This window comes from Trichoplax adhaerens, genomic scaffold (genome assembly GCF_000150275.1).
Source record: "Trichoplax adhaerens TRIADscaffold_10 genomic scaffold, whole genome shotgun sequence".
In the NCBI taxonomy this organism is placed as follows: domain Eukaryota; kingdom Metazoa; phylum Placozoa; class Uniplacotomia; order Trichoplacea; family Trichoplacidae; genus Trichoplax; species Trichoplax adhaerens.
This window is the reverse complement of record NW_002060952.1, coordinates 1,980,830-2,000,534: the sequence shown is the minus strand read 5'-3', so window position 1 is coordinate 2,000,534 and position 19,705 is coordinate 1,980,830. Positions and strand designations below refer to the sequence as shown.

Below are 19,705 nucleotides of genomic sequence, written 5' to 3'. Positions count from 1 at the left end.
AAATAATAAACGCAAAATGCCTCGAATAAGGCAATTACTGAAAGTAAAAACTGCGTCAAGCGTAACAATTAAACAACACAAAGAAACTTTTTAGCGAAGTGGACTCAAGTTTGCACTACAATAATCTAAAATGAATATATAGAACAAACTAGTTAATATGAATAACATACAATATCGTAAAGAGTTATTTAATGTACAGCAGTTAGAAGCAATAGTATTCAGTTCTGCCGAAAACAGATCGTAATAAATACTTTGCGATACCCACAGTTTACAATTGACTTTCTAAACGATTTTCATTTCCACTAGCACGAACAGAGCGCTCGTAGCCATTTTCATCTTTTTTATCATCTTCGAATTCACCTTCTTCCAATTTCCTAGCTTGTTCACGAGCATCAGCATCATCTAATTCAGCTATTGATAGCTTATGCACAATACCAGTTCCATAAGCATCACCAAGAACATTAATAGCCGTACGAACGCGATCGAGGAACCAGTCAATAGCATAAATCAAGGTTATATCTTCAGTTGGTAAACCAACCGCAGTTAGTACCAGCAACATGGTGACCAGGCCAGCCTGGGGAATACCAGCAGCGCCAATTGAAGCCAGCGTAGCGGTTAAGCTTTAACAATGATGTAAATAAAAGTAAGGGATTTGGAGGTTCTCACAACATAACACAGCTTCGTCATTACTTATTAGTGTAAATAGCGAGACAAGTGCTAAATTAAATATTTACCTGACGGTAATAAGTTGACCAAAGTTGAGAGCGATACCATTTACTTGAGCAATGAATACCGAGGCTACGGCTTCGTATAATGCGGTGCCATCCATATTAATAGTAGCTCCAATAGGCAGAACAAAGCGAGTTACACGCTTGTCGATATGCAAATTATCTTCCAAACATTTAAATGTTACTGGTAGGGTTGCCGAACTAATAGATATTACAATAATTAGTATACATATATATGTACATATTGTAGACTTATGAGTAACGATAAATGTAGGCGCGAATAAAATGCATACCTTGATGCAGTACCGAAAGCTGTTACTAACGCTTGCAAAACACCTTTAGTGAAGACAAAAGGGTTCTTGCGGACGAATATGAAGTAGATGAGTGGCAGTGTAACCAAAGAGTGGATAAATAAACCAATTAATACTGTCGCCATATACAAACCAAGAGAGCCCATAACCTTTCCGAAGTCATCCATTTCAATAATTTTACCGGCGATTAAGAACATAATACCAATAGGAGAATACCTATGGAGTGAAATTTTTAAAGATTTCATTTTCTTTAGTAATTATTGCTGGGATATAGTAAATATTAAATTATGAGAATTATTTAAGTTTTACTTACCACATTACCAATCCGACTAATCGCATAACAACTTCATTTAATGACAAGAAGAAATTTTGAATTGGTTTACCAGCTTCTCCGATGCGGCTCATTGTAATGCCGAAGGCAATTGAGAAAACCACCAATCCCAATACATTCATACCGCTTACGTACTGGATTGATCCAATATTGGTGAATTTTGGCAAAGTGACATTAGAGATGTTTGGAGTACCAGTAACGGGTATTTCGCTAATCATAGTTGGCATAACGGTATAAGTAATTGTTGTATTTGTTGTAGCGTTATGTATCACCACTTTTTCAGCTACCCGTACGGTCTTGAAAATGGTTTTTTGCTAAATAAATTTAAATCACGTAAAGTTAGGTTAAGAGGTAAAAGCCGCCTTAAATGACTTTTCTTTGCAGCAATATTCTGATCGTGACAATTACTATATACAGGAATATGTCGTGTATCTATACAATAATTCATAAGTATGCGCGTTATTAATAGCGATGCCAAATTTTATATACTTCTCTGTGTTCGAAAAAGATACACTTATAAGGTAAATTTAAATAAAAGTTGTTTTTATTTCCGTAGTATATAAATAATATTGGTGAATTATAGAAACTTTGATTAATTCATATTGAATTTATTACACATAAATACAACAATGGAAGCATCATCACAACTGATTTTAAACTATCTAATGCAGCGCACGATAACTGTGGAACTAGATCTACGCAGTCGTTGTGTAACTACTTTTACCAATTATTTCGTATTTATAAGTATTATAGATGCTTGTAGCCTTTGTTTACTTGAAAATTATGTGATACGATAGCTACACTATCATATTTAAATTTGAAATACCTGTTGGAAGCAAGCTTGTACCAAATTTTGCGGGAACATGTTTCTAAGTTAAAATAAATCAACAAAACAGTCGGTTATTATTACAATAATAACAGAAGTTGTGATCAGCGTAGATAAATAATATAATCAACGATAGATATTACTTTAGAATGTGGCCTTATAATAATAAAACAATTGTTCCTAATAGCAGATTGTGGTAGATTTCTAATATATATCGGCCGAGATAGGGAAAGAGTGTAGACTAACAGAAGTAGTCCTTCTAATAATTGTTTGTTATGCATTAATCATATAATGCGAATATGTATCCCTAGTATAGTGAAATATTGACATTTAATCAATCACCTAAATTTACAGTTGTTACTAGCACTTGGAGATTTATATAAAGCGAATAATGTACCATTATGAAAATATTAATTACTGTAATCTATCGCGTTGATGATATTTATTGATTACATCTACAATTATTCACTAAATTGTTAGAGATGATGTTACAGGTATAATTTTCATAATTATATATTATTGATTTCATTTTTCCAGCATAAGGTTGTATGCAAAGTTGATTTTACTAATTACTATCTCAAGGTCGTGCGCTATTGAAGACTTGCTGTCGAATGGTAGTATTTTTATAAGTTGCACCAGCAGAAGTATCACAACTGATGTACTGTACAATTACCTATAGTATAACGAATCATCACTTTAGTTATGATGATGTTAAGAAATTGCTGAAATCGTAATACGTTGAATACATAAGATACTTTCAGCAAACGAGGGACAACTCTATTTCGAAGATACAATGTGTATTGCATTTCGCCTGAAGGTAAACGTATACAAATCCAAAGAGTATCATATTGTACAATGTGATACGTTGTTGGCATTACCCATATGTATTAATTAATTATTAGCCAAATAGCAAATGATAACAGAGTTTCATAAGTAACAATGTCATATTTACGTAAATGATCAATTGATCATGCTGTACTATTAGCTGTAGATTCTAAATGGACCGTTATTATTCTCATGTCTGATCCTGCTTCCATAATATGGCATAGTAATTTTTATACGGATTACTCTGGCACTGTGATGCCATCGAACAGGGTTCATTTCAAGTTGCATAGTGCACATTGATTTCACTATAAACTGATAAAAACTAACACTAACAAGTTTCTTTATTTCTTTATCCTGAGCATAAGAAAATTTAAAGGTAAATAAATAGATACTTGGTATATGTAAGATTTCTGTACACACTTTGTTCCCTCCTTTCAACTGTCAGTTTTTAGTCAACAATAAAAAGATCCTCCCGGTAAAGAGATAGGATGGGCCCTTCATCGATGTTTTTCATGGATAACATGATAATATAATGCTCATATGCTAATGTATTATAGCATCGTTTATCCGATGTCTTACGGCGCGAGTAGTGAATGTACGTTGTTGAAACAATAATAAACAATACAGTGAAATTTGCCGTAGTTAATTACCTGAGGACAGTTTCGTAAATTTATGAATACAGTAGACAGAATGAGTTGTCCGCGCCGTTTGTGTTCATTGCTACTTACCGCTATTGTTTAAAATAATAAAGATCGATTGAATGTAAAAGGAGGCGTGTACGACGGCTGATCAATCGGTCGTGGGAATGTAAATTGTTTATATTAGGATAGTGCTAGCCCATAACTAATCAATGATGTCATAAAAGTTTAACAATTCAATCATAATTGAACATACAGTACAACGTCGTCCAAGCAAACACTGACAATAGCTACCTTATAAGTAAGCACATGCGATGGTAAATATAATCGTTAGTTGCCGATATACTTGTAATACAAATGCTACTGTACACTATACTTTAAGTCTATAATACAATATATTCTAATATTGACAAAGCTACAGTTTATGTAGGTTATAAATGCCTTTCCAAATTTTGCTCATTGCTTTGATCACTTCTTTGCAAAGCTATCAAGTCATTATTGATATTAGATTATCAAGAATGTCGTCGTCAAACTAGAACGTACTTATTTGTAGCCATTGCCGTCTCTTGAAATATAATTATAATATGTCAAGTTAAAAATGCGGTAGAAACGGAAACTTATTTACGTATAGCGGGCAATTTCTTTTATAGAAAAATATTTCAATGTTCGTCATGTACGAGAGAATATTCAGTCATGATAAGGAGGCCAATGTACTGAAGTATCGTGTATGTATGCATAGGAAAATCGACAACATTAAGAGATTTTAGGGTATCATACGGAAGTAAAATCTACCGCTGCTTTTCTGCTAAGTTTCCATTTCTCTTATGGTCACTACAAAATATTCCTTGCAGAGAAATGAAATCTTCCACTTTAGGTATGTACAGTACAGTAAACTTACGATGATACCTACGCATATTACAATTGAAGCGGTATATTATGTAGCAGTCTTTAAAAATTAATAAGGTTACAATTTACTACTAGTGTTCAACGTGGTAAACTGTTTTGTCATTTGAAGAGGAATCTTGAAGCATTTTTAACTTGATTTTAACGATAACGAATTAACGAATTTTAAACGTACAATGCTGTTAATTAGATCAAACAATTCCAGTAGTAAACAAAGCAAAATACTGCTAGACATAAGGGTATACCATCTTTTGTGCCCCTATCAACCGTCTGTAAGTGCAGTACTATTAATTTAAAATAAAAGATGCATGCATATATTGTTACGCTTTTGTTTTCTATTACTACAGTAGACTTTCTAATAACGTGAAATCAAAACTATACAATAGTGAATTGGTCATTGACTGTGCCTAGTACGGCATAGTACGTCCATATTGTAGCATGTGTAGGTGTTAGTAAGTAGTCTATCGAACTTTTTTGATCAAGTAAAATAACAACCAGGGGATGTTTAAAAATTGAAATAAATGGCGGCAATATCAAACAAATTATTCGAGATTTGGTGAAGTCCGTAGTTCGAAATTAGTTTTCGTTTTTAAACTGTAACAAGAATTCAAAATTCTTTTCTACACAGAGGCCAAATATCTGTACTATAGTACAACATTGTATGATCGCAATGCTGACCACCATATGGTATCAAGTAGTATATAGATATAAGTTTATAGCAGCGTTGACATTATTAGGTACTTGTAAGAGAAATATTTTGAAAATAACTGTACTGTCAATTTCATATTATTGCACAGTGTGGATCAGCAGGTGAAGTAATGGCTGGCACAAAGAGTTGCGTGATTCTTCGTATTGGATAATGATAACAGCGTACAGATGCTATGCGTAGGCGTTTAAACAATAACAATCATTTGGCAACGCTGCAATGTTGGAAAGAAGACGAGATGCGCTCGTCTACTTTATTTCAAAGGTTAATAAATGCAGTAGAGCATTGAACTTCAAAAGGTTGTCTATAAATTAGCAGCTATATTTTGTTCCCTCTCTGTTGTACAAGTATGAGAGTATCGCTGTGTAACATTGAACTAAATTGACTACTGCTGGTTGTGTGTAATATGTGAAAGAGAGATAATTTTCCTTTTCGAGTAGTGCACCTATTATATGCGTATATCCAATGATTTAGGCTTAAGTCAATGGCTAACACCAAAGAGACTCCCTCCAAATTGGAAAATTAAATTATAGATTTAAGCTCGTAAATGTTACGATACTGTCAAACTTTACGTTTTATAGAGATGCGTTATAAGGGTGCATGACAGAGTAAGTGAACGAATTGAGAACATTAAATATTTCAATTAATTTCGATTGTTGTCATGGCCATTACGCTTACGATTGAACAATAAAGACGATAAAATAGTTCTTAAAATGCTTATAAGAAATATTTTCTTCCGTGTAAATTTCGATGTAGAAATGGTATCAGTTAACACTGTTTAAACTCACTTTTCCTAGTTTCGGCGCTTTGCAGAATAGAACAGTACATCTAACAAATATTTCATTCTACTCGTATGTAATTCCGCTCGAACGACTTTCAAGGGTATGTGGGGGGAGTTGACTTTTCTATCGAATAGACAGAACAATTAAAGCATTTTTACAAATAGATTCTTTACTGTGCTGCGGAGGAGGCACAGTTAATGGTATAGCAGTACTTCTTTGACTCAGCTTCATGGGAAACAAACTTTTAGAACAACATCTAAATATTCACTTATCCATGAGCCTTATCACCGTGGTTCTGTTAAATAAACATCGAAAGCTCACGACAAATACCTGCAATGATCACCCGTGAGTTGTACAGTACAGTACAGTACAGTACTTACCCCATAGTCGTTTCCGACACAACATTACTGTATTTACAGTACATCGCGCTATCGTATGCTACCTAAATTAGCAATTTAGCGGAATTTTTATCAAAACAAGAATGGATAAAATAGCATATCGTACGGACACAGTTCAGTTAATTGATAGCGCATTTTTATACAAAGCTATACAGCCCACCCTGTAATTCCCGCTATGCCTGTGCATTCCGAACATTATTTCATTAACACCAAACGAAAAATACAACATGTACACTACATTGCAACGAAATCACATAATGTATAATTAAAAAGTGTCGGCTAACAAATACTAAAGCGGAATTATTATTTAAAACGTAAACCTTGCACAAAATGCGAAAGAGCGAAGGGCCATTGAATGGGGTGAAGGGCGATAAAGGTGCGATAAGGAAATTTACGTACTGTATTGTGCAACATCGGTAATTATAATTGATATCCTGCAGATGAGACCGGAGGGTTTCGTAATTATGGAGTAAAAAGAAATCACCACCCTTCATACAATTTTCTTTCCACCTCCTTATGATACAGTGTGTATCATAATTGTACCGTGCATTTATTCAATCAGGTAATTTACTACAGTTGATTTCTACTGTAATCTCCCTCGGTTGAAGTTAAATTAAAACGATATGATAACATTGGAATATTCATGTTTTCTGTAAAGCTGGAGCGAAGGGAAACTATGATTACAGTACTGCGTACGAGTATAGATAGTATAAGAGATGAAACGCCTATGAACTATGTTGATTGAACAGCATGCTGTCCCAATGCAATACACATTGAGAAAAATAATCAATACATGTTTTTACCTAATCAAATCCAGGAAAGCATCTAAAGTATTGACGTGTTGTTGCCTGTTGCTGGATAAACCTTCCTTCGTTTTGCCAGGATGAATAACAACGACAAGTACCAGACCCAAGATGACAGCTAAGATGGTCGTACCAAAGTAGTAAAAGATAGCACGGCGACCCATTTTACCGGAAGAGCCAGCATCCAGTGAAGCCAGACCAGCAATTAAGCTGGAAACAATCAAAGGTAGAATCAACATTTTAAGCATTCTCATTAAAATATCACCAGGGAAATTAATCAATTTGATTGCAGTTTGGCTTGGATGTGCCGTACGAACAAGGAAGCCAATTAAAACGCCAAGGAAGACACCAAGAATGGTTAAACTCAATAAAAGATTGTCTCCTCCCAAAACTCTTTTGGAGGTTTTCATGACCTTCTTAGGTCGAAATTTTCTTGGTTTTTTAACGATAGCATTATCGGCTACTTGATCAACTTCTGATGAAGGCATTTTGGTATCGTAGAAAGCGATTCAGGTATCCACTACGAAGGAAAAACTGTTCAGTCGTATCGAAATCAATGCAGGGAAATTTTCGCGGCAACGCTGTTTTGTTAGCAAAGAGACCACTCTCTCCTGAAATGAAACAGCAGCAAACTGTGAAGTGTAAACGTCAATGATCCACGAGGAAGTTGCACTGACTCTAAATGCGGCACGCAGCTTCCTTTATACCGTTTCAACCTTTGTACTGTACTGTACTGTACTATGCTTTGCTTTGTTTATTTATTTATTCCAATTAGTGAGTACGGCGGTTAATGTTTATAATTGCTACTTGTGTATAGTACAGTGTACAGTACTTTATGTTTTGATTTTCTTTTGTTTGCTGGCAAGCATACAGTACAGTGTACTGTACTGTATGTACTGTACACCGTACGATACTAAGGACGGTCAGTATACTGTACTGTACAAGTACAGCAATAATAACCGTTCAGTACAAACTGCGGTATCAATCCCAATGACCAATCAAATCCAATCCAATCCATATGCTCCACTATCTTCCACGCAGTCCAAGCATTTCTGAAAAGTTTGAAGGGCAGATTACAGTACTGTACTGTACACTGTACAGTATTGTACTGTACTACCCACACATTTTCTGAAGTTTTAACGGCAAATTACAGTACAGTATAGTGTCAAGACTATGTGCCACTTTCATAAATCTCGCCGGTAGCCGATAGTGTTTTGCAACTTCCTTCGGATCAAGTGCATTAGATACGTATCGCAATTATTGCAATTGCATCTTCAGTAGTAGCGTACAATCTGTTGATTACAGCAAATAATGAGTTTACTTGTTCCCTGTACTGTACAGTACTGTACTGATATTGAGCACATGTCTGCGTCCGTTGTTGAACTCTATGGCTGCGACAGTACTGTACTGTACTGTACATAGGACTGTCTGTACAGACGCGTCACTTTCTCGGACAGACGGATTCTACTGTTGTTGCAGTTTTTTTTAGCGTCACTACAGTAGGCTCACCTGAAATGCTGGTAGCGCCAAACTTAGTTACTTCATTACCATGAATTAGAATGTTACATACTGTACAATAAATAGGTAATACGGTATAATAATCCAATAACAATTTAAATTCAATAGCCTAATTTATTAACCGTGAGAATCTAAATTAATTACTTTTTGTATTATTAACTTCTGGTCAGATAACTTTTCAAATTTAATAGCAAAAAAAAACTTTGGATGCCCAGCGCTACCGCACACATTTCAGGTCAGTTTTAGTGACGCTAAAACTGAACATGGAGCCTAGTCGGTCTGTCTGAGAAAGGGATTAACTCTATGATCATGACACATCTGTACTACAGTACTACAGTACAGTATACAGTACAGTACTAAAGGGTGTCTCATAAGTCTTTCCCACCGTTTAAAACTACAGTAAATGACATTATAATTTCAAGTCCTTATTAGATAAATTTGGTATAATTTTCGTATGGTCTCCTGTACAGTACAGTACTGTACTACAGAATACTGTACAGGAGTTCGGGTTAGTGTTCGGGTACGAAGATTTTTAGTACAGTACACCGCAAAGTACCGTCAGTCAGTACGGTTTGTCGCTGACAGTAACAGTATAGTACAACCAAGGGTTTGTAAAACGTGAGTGACAAAATGTTATGATACACACTGTACTGTACACTGAGTGTACAGTCCTTGTCGTCGGTGAGCTCTGCCCAATATTGTTATACTGTAATGTACTGTACTTAGGAAAGTAGGTTTTATAATAATGAGAGGCCCGGTAATCATAAGTAAAGTAAGATAGTGGCGCCAGGACTAAGTGGATTCGGTTTAGGAGGGAGGCGAGTCTGCACTTTGAGATCTAGCTGCGTATAGTTACGTGGTATACTGTAAACTAGAAGTTGTAAGTTTATTACTGTAATAATAATATTTAACAATAGTTTCAAGTTATAAAGTAAGCTGCAATAGAAATAATACTGTACTTTATTACATGCAATAGCATTGACGTTAAAATCGACGACTCTCATTACAAACTGAGGATTTGTAAAGCATCATGGCTGGATTGCGATTGCAGGCAATGCAGTAGCTGCATGCCGCAGATCATGCGGCCTATGGGATATCACGTGTATTATGCAAATATTGATATAAAAGGTTATTTTATTCGAGTTTATACTTACACTGCTTTGTAGAACTGGAAGAAGGTACAGTACTGTACAGTACAGTATAGTGTACAGTACATGTCCATTGGTACTGTGCAGCACGCTTTCCAAAAAATAGTAAACAGTGTGGTCTAGCAAACACTGCATTTCGGGAACGTCTGTTATTATCATTTATGGCTAGGGCGTGATCTTATGTACTATGGCCATTGTACTATTGCATGGTATGATTGCACTTTGTACTTTGTACACTTTAGATCGAACAAAGCAAGATAGATAGATACAGTACTGTACAAGTGTACATTCGTCTACCGTACACCCGGATTGTTGATTTTTATACCAAGGCTCAAGTCTCCAGTTTTGATTGGTAGTGTACTTATGTGCAACCGTTGAGCGTTACGATGATGTAAGGGGCTGCCAAACACAATTACTGTAGTCCTGGTACAATATTAATACAGCACTGAGTGTACAGTACATCTACTGTATAAACTTTACTTTCGTCCATTAAAAGTTTACAATAGTTTTTATCTCTGTAGTTTCATCTACCATTCTTCCTAACTATTCGAATAACATCTTTCTATTCTCCTAAACTAGTGAATCTGCCGTTCAAATTGGAACGGCCAGTAAAAATACCCGTATGCCAGTACTTTAAACTAGCTTTAAGTACGGCACAGTAAAATGCCTCCTATAAGTACAGTACAGTTTCCTTACCCTCCAGAAGGAAAAAAAAAAAATACATCTTTTATTACAGTACAGTGCATGTCACAATGGATCTCTCTGCTGTTCTAGAGGCCCATGGTGTCATACCGTACAAATGATTTTCTTCTAGTGGTCCATAACTGTACGTACTGTAATTTAAAAATAATAATAATGTCGTCATCTTGAATTTTGCACCATAACTACAGAACATTTCTCTACCACGCCATTTCTCCTAAACTGTTCACAACGCGCTACCGTTTATTTATTCTATTGTTATTTTTTGCGCGGGAATGATACAGTACTGTACTGCATCAATTGATCTACTGTACAGTACACTGTACAGTACAGTACTGTACTGTACTGTAGTAGTCCATGAGTACTGTACCGTATTATGATACTAATCATAAAAACAAAGAGAAAATTCTTTTATACTGTACTATACTGTACAGTACAAAGCCGCTCGCTCAAACTCCGTTAACGCCGATGATTTCAATCATTCCACAACTTTAACTGAAACTCATGCCTACAATAAAATAATAATAATAATTATCGCATTGATCTGCTACTCTACCAGCTGTAAACACGGCTTTTTACTTTGCAGCAACAAGACAGCATATTGAATACAGGATGACTGCTAAAATGACTAAAAACAGAAATAAGGAAATAAAAGAGAAGCGCTGAAGTGCAGCTGATGGTACCATAGTCGTAGAGGTAATAAATAATAATAATAATAATAATGATGATAATAATAACAATAATAATATAGTATTTTAAAGTAATACTGTAGTTTAACAATAATAATGTACTTCTTAGCCTTCGATTAGGAATAATTAAGAGCTTATATTTTATTAAAGGACACTGGCCATGATTAGTGAATCATGTATAAACCTAGTCTTGAAATTTCTCAAAGAGTGACTGAAAAGCATGGCACGCCAGTGTTCGTGACAGACTCCGGTATTCTGCATCGTAAAGTGCAAATTCTTAAAGATGCAACCGGTAAAAATACCAAGGTCTATTATGCTTTGAAAGCAAATTACAATCCTCATATCATTAGAGAGCTCAAGGCAGCAGGCATTGACGGTATCGATGCAGTAGCACCCTTTGAGATAAAACTAGCTAAACAGTGTGGCTTTAAAAGCCAACAAATTATCTTTACTGGTAATAATTCTGATGATCGAGAACTAGCAGAGGTACACGCGGAAGGTGTCATACCGAATATAGGGTCCATTTCCGAATTAGAACGTTTTGGGGCTGTATTCAATGGAGCAGAAGTATCGATTAGGTTCAATCCCGGTATCGGCGATGGTGAGACCAAAATGGTGATAACAGGTGGTAAAGAATCTAAATTTGGTATCTTATTGGAGGAGATCGAGCAAGCCAAGCAAATTATACGAAAATATCACCTTCAATTAATTGGGGTACATTGTCACATAGGCTCCGGCTTCTATGCAGCTGAAGTATTTGAGAGTGCAGTGTATGAAATTTTTAAAATAGCTGCAAATTTTAAAAGTTTAAAATTTATAGATCTTGGCGGGGGCTTTGGAGTAATGTATGAACCTGACTCTAAACCAGTCCGCATAAAGCAATTCTTTAATTGTGTTGAGAAGTACGTAAAGGAATTTACCTTATCTAATGGGAGAGAAATCAATATGATAGTGGAACCTGGAAAGTTTTTAGTAGCGGAATCAACTTGCTTATTGGTTAAGGTGACTAATATTAAGAAAAACGGAGAAATAATTTTTATTGGCACCGATTCGGGGATGAACCACATTATTAGACCTGCCTTGTATGGCTCTTATCATCATATTATTAATATTTCCAATCCGGATGCACCCTTGCGCAGAGTCACGGTTGTAGGAAATATTTGCGAATCTTCAGATACATTTGGTGAGAATCTCGAAATTGCTTTACCACAAGAGGGAGATCTGTTAGCAATCTTAACTGCTGGTGCGTACTGCGCTTCAATGAGTTCCTTGTATAACTTGCGCCCTTATGCAGCTGAGGTTTTAGTGAATGGGCAGGAAATCCGTCTAATTCGTGAGCGCTTAGATTACCGGAAAATCATGCAGGGACTAGGATTCACAATGTAAAAACCTATTTAACATCTCTGGGTGAGCATTTACGCAGGTTATCATGGTTGCACCTTATCGTATGCATGTAGACCAAATTTTTCGAAAATAGTAAATATAGTATTTTTAAAAAGAGAGATCTGCTAGGAAGAGTGGACAGTCATTCGTTAATATTTCCTGTTTATGTTCTATCTATTTTATTTGCTTTATACTGTTTGCAGCTACAGATTACTTGTTGAAAGGCAGTACTTGAACGGGTGCTACTTGAAATTACACACGGATTCCGTATTATAACTTCATATACTTGCAGTCAAATGACATGGATGCACTCGAAATTGAAAAGACATGATGTAGCTATTGCAAGTAAAAAATAGTAAATTGTTGATTGCTGATATGATATGCACATGCTGCAAAAACGTCTGATAATAAGGTATTAACCAAACAGGGTACCTTGCCTTGCGATAATACGTCCCTTTATATTTCTGTAATACATACAGTATAAGCGATATTATGTGTGTAAATAGGTATGAAGCTCATTTGCGATGCCTTTTTCATGTTACGGCAATTGCTATGATATTGTTCTCTTGGGATAACGCTCGGGTATTTTTCAATATATACGTGTGTTGATTTTTAACTATCAAGGTACAAGTTGCTTATGTCCATGTATCTGTGCATATTTATACTGTATATTCGTACTTCGATTACCCTGCAATTCGATTATAAGGCTCTACAATATTATTCTTATACTGTATAGCTTATACTCGATTGGTTTGCTTACGTTTGCTTACGGGATAAGCCTAATAATTCTTCTATCCCTAATATATAACATACACAGAAATCTTGCATACGCGTATGTGTATCAAGATAGATAAATGCTGGCGCTCTTACGGTAAATGTTCGATACAACCTAGAGCTACCGGTTCGTATAAATACGTGGTAGTACCATATAATAATTATAATTTTAATAAGTTAATATTATAATTAGAGTCGCATCATAGGTGTATATTAGGACTCTGGATATATCATTTTTATAGTAGTAACGTCTAATACATATGGATCGATCCTTCACTGTACTGATGAAAAGAATTTAATAAATTTACTATTAAGTGCAGACTTTATCCATTGATAATTTAATTCACTTGGGGGATTTTATCATGACAGACTTGAAATTGATGAGATATAGTTTTTGGAATAGCTCTGAATTTAATTTACTGTTAGCTGCAATGCCAGATACATGAATTACGCCTTACACAACTAAGCTAACCAAGTCATTATCGAAGTTACTGGTAGTTATTGGGATATTCAAAATTTATTAATTCTCAATCTAGAACAGATTTGGTGTAGATTTATTCGCATATTACTTTAAATGTCACATCATAAATAATGTATATGCTACTAAATGGCATCAACTTCCCTGTTAGTTTCTTAAGCGCTTCAAATCGCATGACTGCAGCTGATTAGTAACAGGTATTTACCAAATTATGAAGATTCTGAGCAAGACGGAAAGTTTTATGCAAAATTAACGATAATTGCGTACAGAATTTAACCATGCATAATGTCTATTTTACGTGTAGTCCTAGATATAGAATTATTTACGGTGAGGACTCAGTTAAGTTATGAAACTATTCGCATGGGCTCTTATGTATGGAGTGTAGCCATCTTACTGTATCAATTTCATGAAATGAAGAAAGCAATACTACATTGTCTTCGTAAATATCGGCTTGAATATCGTTAGAAACTTTACGCATTACTACTTGAATTTAATAGTTTGATTTATTAGACTTGACTTCACACTTAAAAGTGAAATTTAGTACGATACATAGCTGGTATAAATATCTGCTAGAAATTAAAGCAATTATTACAAGTTGATGAATGATTGAAATGTGTTATTAATGCAATAAGCTGACTACTAAATTTATTATATATCAGTATGCTCCTGGTAGAATTAGATACAAGAATGTATTGTATTTGAGCTACTACAATAGTCACAATACATTAAGTACTATTACTTTCATAAGGTAGCTGCGTAATACATATCGAAAATTATGGCATTTGTAATGGGAGCATACGAGTATATTAATTAATACACACATACAATAATAAAACCTAACAGGCGGCCGCTCTGCGTGTCGCCTTCTCGAAGCTTCATAAACAGTCGATGTACTTCTCCTTTAATACTGTATACAAAATTGTCTGGGGATTTGCTGTACGATTATCGTATATTTAAGAAAATGGTGGATGCAATATAAACTTACCAGACGGTGTTTCTCTGAAATACGTACGTGCAAATAAAATTTTAAGATAGCTCGAGCCAATAAAGGCAGTTGCTGTATTTGGAATTGAATGTAACAAATATCTCAACACGCAAAGCAAATAACAATCGAAGAAGCATACAAGATAAAGGTAGCTTATGAGGATACTCTAATATTTATGGTAAATGTTTATGTAGCTAAACATCACAAACTTATGACAAACAGTACGTATGAAGATAAACTACAAAATTACATGGTAGGCTTACGTTCAGTTAGTGGATCCCATGTTAAAGTGAGAATAACTGAACATATAATTATAGTTGGCTTTCGCTAGAATTCGAGGCTTTTTTTGTCTCCAACGCTATATCCTCAGTTTCTTTTTGTTCTGTAAAATTACCTTCTTCTATAGCTTTCGCCTCTTCACGTGCATCTGCATCCGCCAATTCTGATTTTGATAAGTGATAAACGATACCAGTGCCATAGGCATCACCAAGAACGTTTACGGCTGTGCGAATTCGATCAAGAAACCAATCGATTGCCATAATCAGTGAAACATCTTCTGCTGGCAGGCCTACCGCTGTTAAAACTAGTAATATAGTGACTGTTCCAGCTTGTGGTATACCAGCAGCACCAATTGCAGCTAGAGTAGCCGTTAAACTGTAACATAATAGCAAATTTAATGGATAAATCAGAAAAATTTGGAAAATTAAAATTTATTTATTATCTGATTATTCATTGATGCCAATGTCATACTTATAGTTCTGTCTTACCTCACTGTTATGAGTTGTCCAAAATTAAGGGTAATTCCATTTACTTGAGCAATAAATACTGAAGCAACAGCTTCATAAAGGGCTGTACCATCCATATTAACTGTGGCACCAATTGGAAGTACAAATCGTGTAACTCGTTTGTCAACGTTTAGATTGTTTTCTAAGCATCTGAAGGTCACTGGAAGCGTCGCTGAACTGTCACAGAAATAATATGAATTACAAAAATAAAAAGTTAACAGGATTGGCGAATTTTATTTTAAACTATACCTGGAAGCAGTACCAAATGCAGTTACTAAAGCCTGTAGGACACCTTTCATGTATATGAAGGGATTTTTACGAACGACAGCAAAGTAAATTGCAGGTAGTGTAACCATCGAATGTATTAACAATCCCAGTATAACAGTGACCATATATAAGCCAAGAGAGCCCATAACTTTACCAAAATCATCCATCTTAATTATTTGTCCCGCTATTAAAAACATGATACCAACAGGAGAATACCTGATCGAGTAGGAAAGTCAAAACTTTATTAAAAATATAGGCACCTAGCACTTATTACCAAAACTGAATTTTTTCGTAAGGTTTTCTTACCACATAACGATTCCTACTAATTTCATAACGACTTCATTCAGGGACAAGAAAAACCGCTTTATGGGTTCTCCTCCTTCTCCAATATTGCTCATAGTAATACCAAACGCGATTGAAAATACTACCAAACCCAGAACATTCATACCGTCTACAAAGTGTTCTTCACCAACGTGCTCAAATTTAGCCACGGTTATGTTTTTAGTAATATTTGAACTATCGGAGTTGATCGAAATCTCGCTAATCATTGTTGGCAAAACTGTGACCCTTTGCGTTGCATTAGTGATGTTATCATGTGTTATAACAGCAACCGGATGCCTAACTTCCTTGTACACAGTTTTTTGCTACAAAGGGATGATTGGGTGAGAATGCTTAATGTTTATTCAATAATCATAGTACATAAAAAAACTGCATTTAATGCTGTCACTAATAAGGAAAGTGTAGCGTCTGCGTTAAAAGACTTTAAAGAAATTTGAAATTGATAGTATCATAAAAGGTACAAAACCTGATATTGTACTCGGTTTAATTATAATTATCAACGTACGAGTAGAGTAAGGGTATAAATGCATAAAATTTTCCTTACCGTTTCAAAACACGCTTGTATTAAGTTTGAAGGGAACATATTTCTAAATTTTAAGAAATTAAGAAATATAGTGAATTATATATTGGTTTGGCTGTAGTTTACGGTAAATATAAATGTTTTTGTGAGTTCGTTGCATGGCTGCTGCTTACAAATTCATCAATACAGTATACTCTACACGCAAGATATATGGAACACTTGCTTTTAACACATTTACTTGATATCATAAAATAACTTCTAATGTGGCATTTTCTATATGTAATCTAAATAGTATGCCTTAGAAATGCTTCTAATTTTAAGGATATTTAAGTCTGGTAAATCGATACAAAGTTATAGCTTAACAGTTAGCGTACAAGTAGCAGCTGTTTAACAGCTGCTAATTTTGTTTTAATACGATAGTACAGCAGTGTATTGTAATCTGCATTCTGTGCTTATATGTATACGCGTATTTTATTTTAAAATGTACGCGTAACTGTTACTTAATAGCTTAGATTTTTAAAGTAAACATAAAATCTGAACCTGATTTTCTGATTTTATGACTGAATATTAATAAATACTTTGCATAAATTAGCAAACATAATATCACGATAATTTATGGAGATAATTAATTGCATCTAATCATTCAACATAATATTGAAGGCCAGACAGGCTATACTAAAATTATCCCAGATTACGATACTCGTACCACGTTATAAGATGCGATATCTCGGATTGTAGTTCTTGAAGAAAAGTCTAGTAGCAGATTTGCTAGGTTATCCGTTTTAATCATCTGAATAATGAATAATGATATTGCGGCTCATAAAATGCGCGACTAAGTGGTAACTATATTGATTGCATAGAAGGGTAACATTCATTATTCAACTTCTGCTAGGAGAGAACTAATAATGGCATACGGAATTATATGATATACTAACAGTTATTACTGACAGTATTGTAAAGTATGACACTTGTAACGCATAGGGAGGTAATTTAAATTGCGCATAAGCAATTCTCAAATTTTCAGCATCAAGAAATACTTTAGCCTACTTGTTCATCATAAGGTAAGGCCATCATTACTAGATCATAAGTATTTATGTAACGATATGGTTAATGGCAAGCACAATTTGTATATTATTTTAGAGATGCCAGATGTATACTTGGCTACAAAAGTTTGGTTCCATTACAGGCATTACTTGTTACTGACTCTAAATCGTTTTTTTTATTACTTTCTAACTTTACAGTATCAATTCAAATTCATAAAAAGAATAAAGCTAACCTTATAAGATCAAGAAAGGCATCTAAGGTGTTGATATGTTCTTGCTTTTCACTGGATAAGCCTGCTTTAGTTTTACCAGGATGGATAACTACAACAAGCACTAGACCTAAAACTACTGCTAAAACTGTCGTTCCAAAGTAGTAAAGAATAGCTCGACGGCCCATTTTGCCTGATGCACCCGCGTCTAGGGAAGCTAAACCAGCTATAAGACTGGAGACGATTAATGGTAAAATCAACATTTTTAACATTCTGATAAGAAGATCTCCAGGAAAATTAACTAGCTTTATGGCTACTTCGCCCGGATGAGCCATTCGAACTAGAAAACCGATTAAAACGCCAACTAAGACACCAATGATAGTCAGTGTTAACAGAAGGTTTTCACCGGCTAATGCTTTCTTGGATTTCTTCAACGCCTTTCTGGGTCGAAACTTTCTTTTTTTGGCGATTTCTACTTGATTATCGCTGTCTGTAGACATCTTGAAGGTATCGATTTGTTGTGTCTTCTGGTTAATACTAAAACTATTCGCGCTTGGTGTAGATGCGATTAGCACGTAGGTGAAAGAAATTATAATGAATTAATTCTTAACTGCGCCGTGTATTTATTTATAATCTTCTAGCTTCTTAAATCGATTTATTAGACTAGAGGCGTAGGCGTGGAATTTTGTGCGTGGGGTCACGCTTTAATAAACTATATTTGAAGATCATCTATTTTGATCAAAGAGTGAAATGCACGCAATGTTGATTCCATAGGTCAATCTTTGGGTCAAAAGTAAACTTGTTGTAAAGTATACATATGCTTTGAGGGCGTATACATATGGTACAAAAGCGTACGGAGAAGATTGCCGTTGATTGCATCGCTATAGTTTAGAACGATTGGGGTCACAGCATGCTGATAAATTTATCGGACTCACATTAAATGTCTTGCATAACATTTCTTGCATGAAATTAGAAAATTTATGCTTGGTCAAAAGCGATAATATAAATAGTAAGATTGTAAGTAATCTTTCTATACTATTCTTATAGTAAACTCTGAATTATGGAATAAATCGAATCGTTAAGAGTATACCTGTAGCCTACCTTAGAATGTTTGCTCTAACTGCTTCATATCGTATGTTATGCACAGTCAAATTAATGACATTTATTGATGAATTTGATCAAGACTCAATTATTTACATTTGGCCATTAGTATTACGAATTGAGACAAGAAGGCGTATGTTCTACGATATTGATTTTTGGGCAATCGATTACATTGAATGCACTCCTACGGTAGCTTACTGTACAGTAACATGTATCTTTTACGCTAGAATGATGCCCAAATCCTAGCATAGTACATAAAGTTCTATAATATTCTACTTTGTACATTGAAAGCATAACTAAATGAAGATTCATGAAGTTATATAAATTGTTTTGATTGTGATCATAGCTCAAGCAAACGGCAGCAACGTACTACTGTATGCTATCACATCATAATTCGTGGAATACTAATACAAATAATCGCTGACGATGGTAGCGCCGTCGACTATCTTATGTTTATTATTAAGAGGGAATGTAAATAATATTATTAAAGCGCATTGTTGATTAGAAAGGAAGTTC

The 19,705-nt window shown here is 34.8% G+C and overlaps 2 protein-coding genes across 2 annotated transcripts; both read right to left on the bottom strand.

Moving 5' to 3' along the window:
• Window positions 1-349: 349 nt before the first annotated feature.
• On the bottom strand, window positions 350-7,613 carry TRIADDRAFT_11741 (uncharacterized protein; the record flags this gene model as incomplete). Its single annotated transcript, XM_002115288.1, has 6 exons — window positions 350-620; window positions 735-929; window positions 1,022-1,255; window positions 1,353-1,684; window positions 2,197-2,239; window positions 7,252-7,613. Coding segments are annotated over 6 exons (1,437 nt in total), but the record flags the coding sequence as incomplete, so codon positions are not given.
• A 2,306-nt stretch (window positions 7,614-9,919) lies between these two features.
• TRIADDRAFT_50710 (uncharacterized protein) lies at window positions 9,920-18,588 on the bottom strand (the record flags this gene model as incomplete). The annotated part of the gene is made up of 8 exons (XM_002115287.1): window positions 9,920-9,937; window positions 12,226-12,230; window positions 15,320-15,579; window positions 15,693-15,887; window positions 15,960-16,193; window positions 16,284-16,621; window positions 16,861-16,903; window positions 18,113-18,588. 8 exons carry the CDS (start codon window positions 18,586-18,588, stop codon window positions 9,920-9,922), a joined length of 1,569 nt encoding a protein of 522 aa, XP_002115323.1.
• Window positions 18,589-19,705: the final 1,117 nt, after the last annotated feature.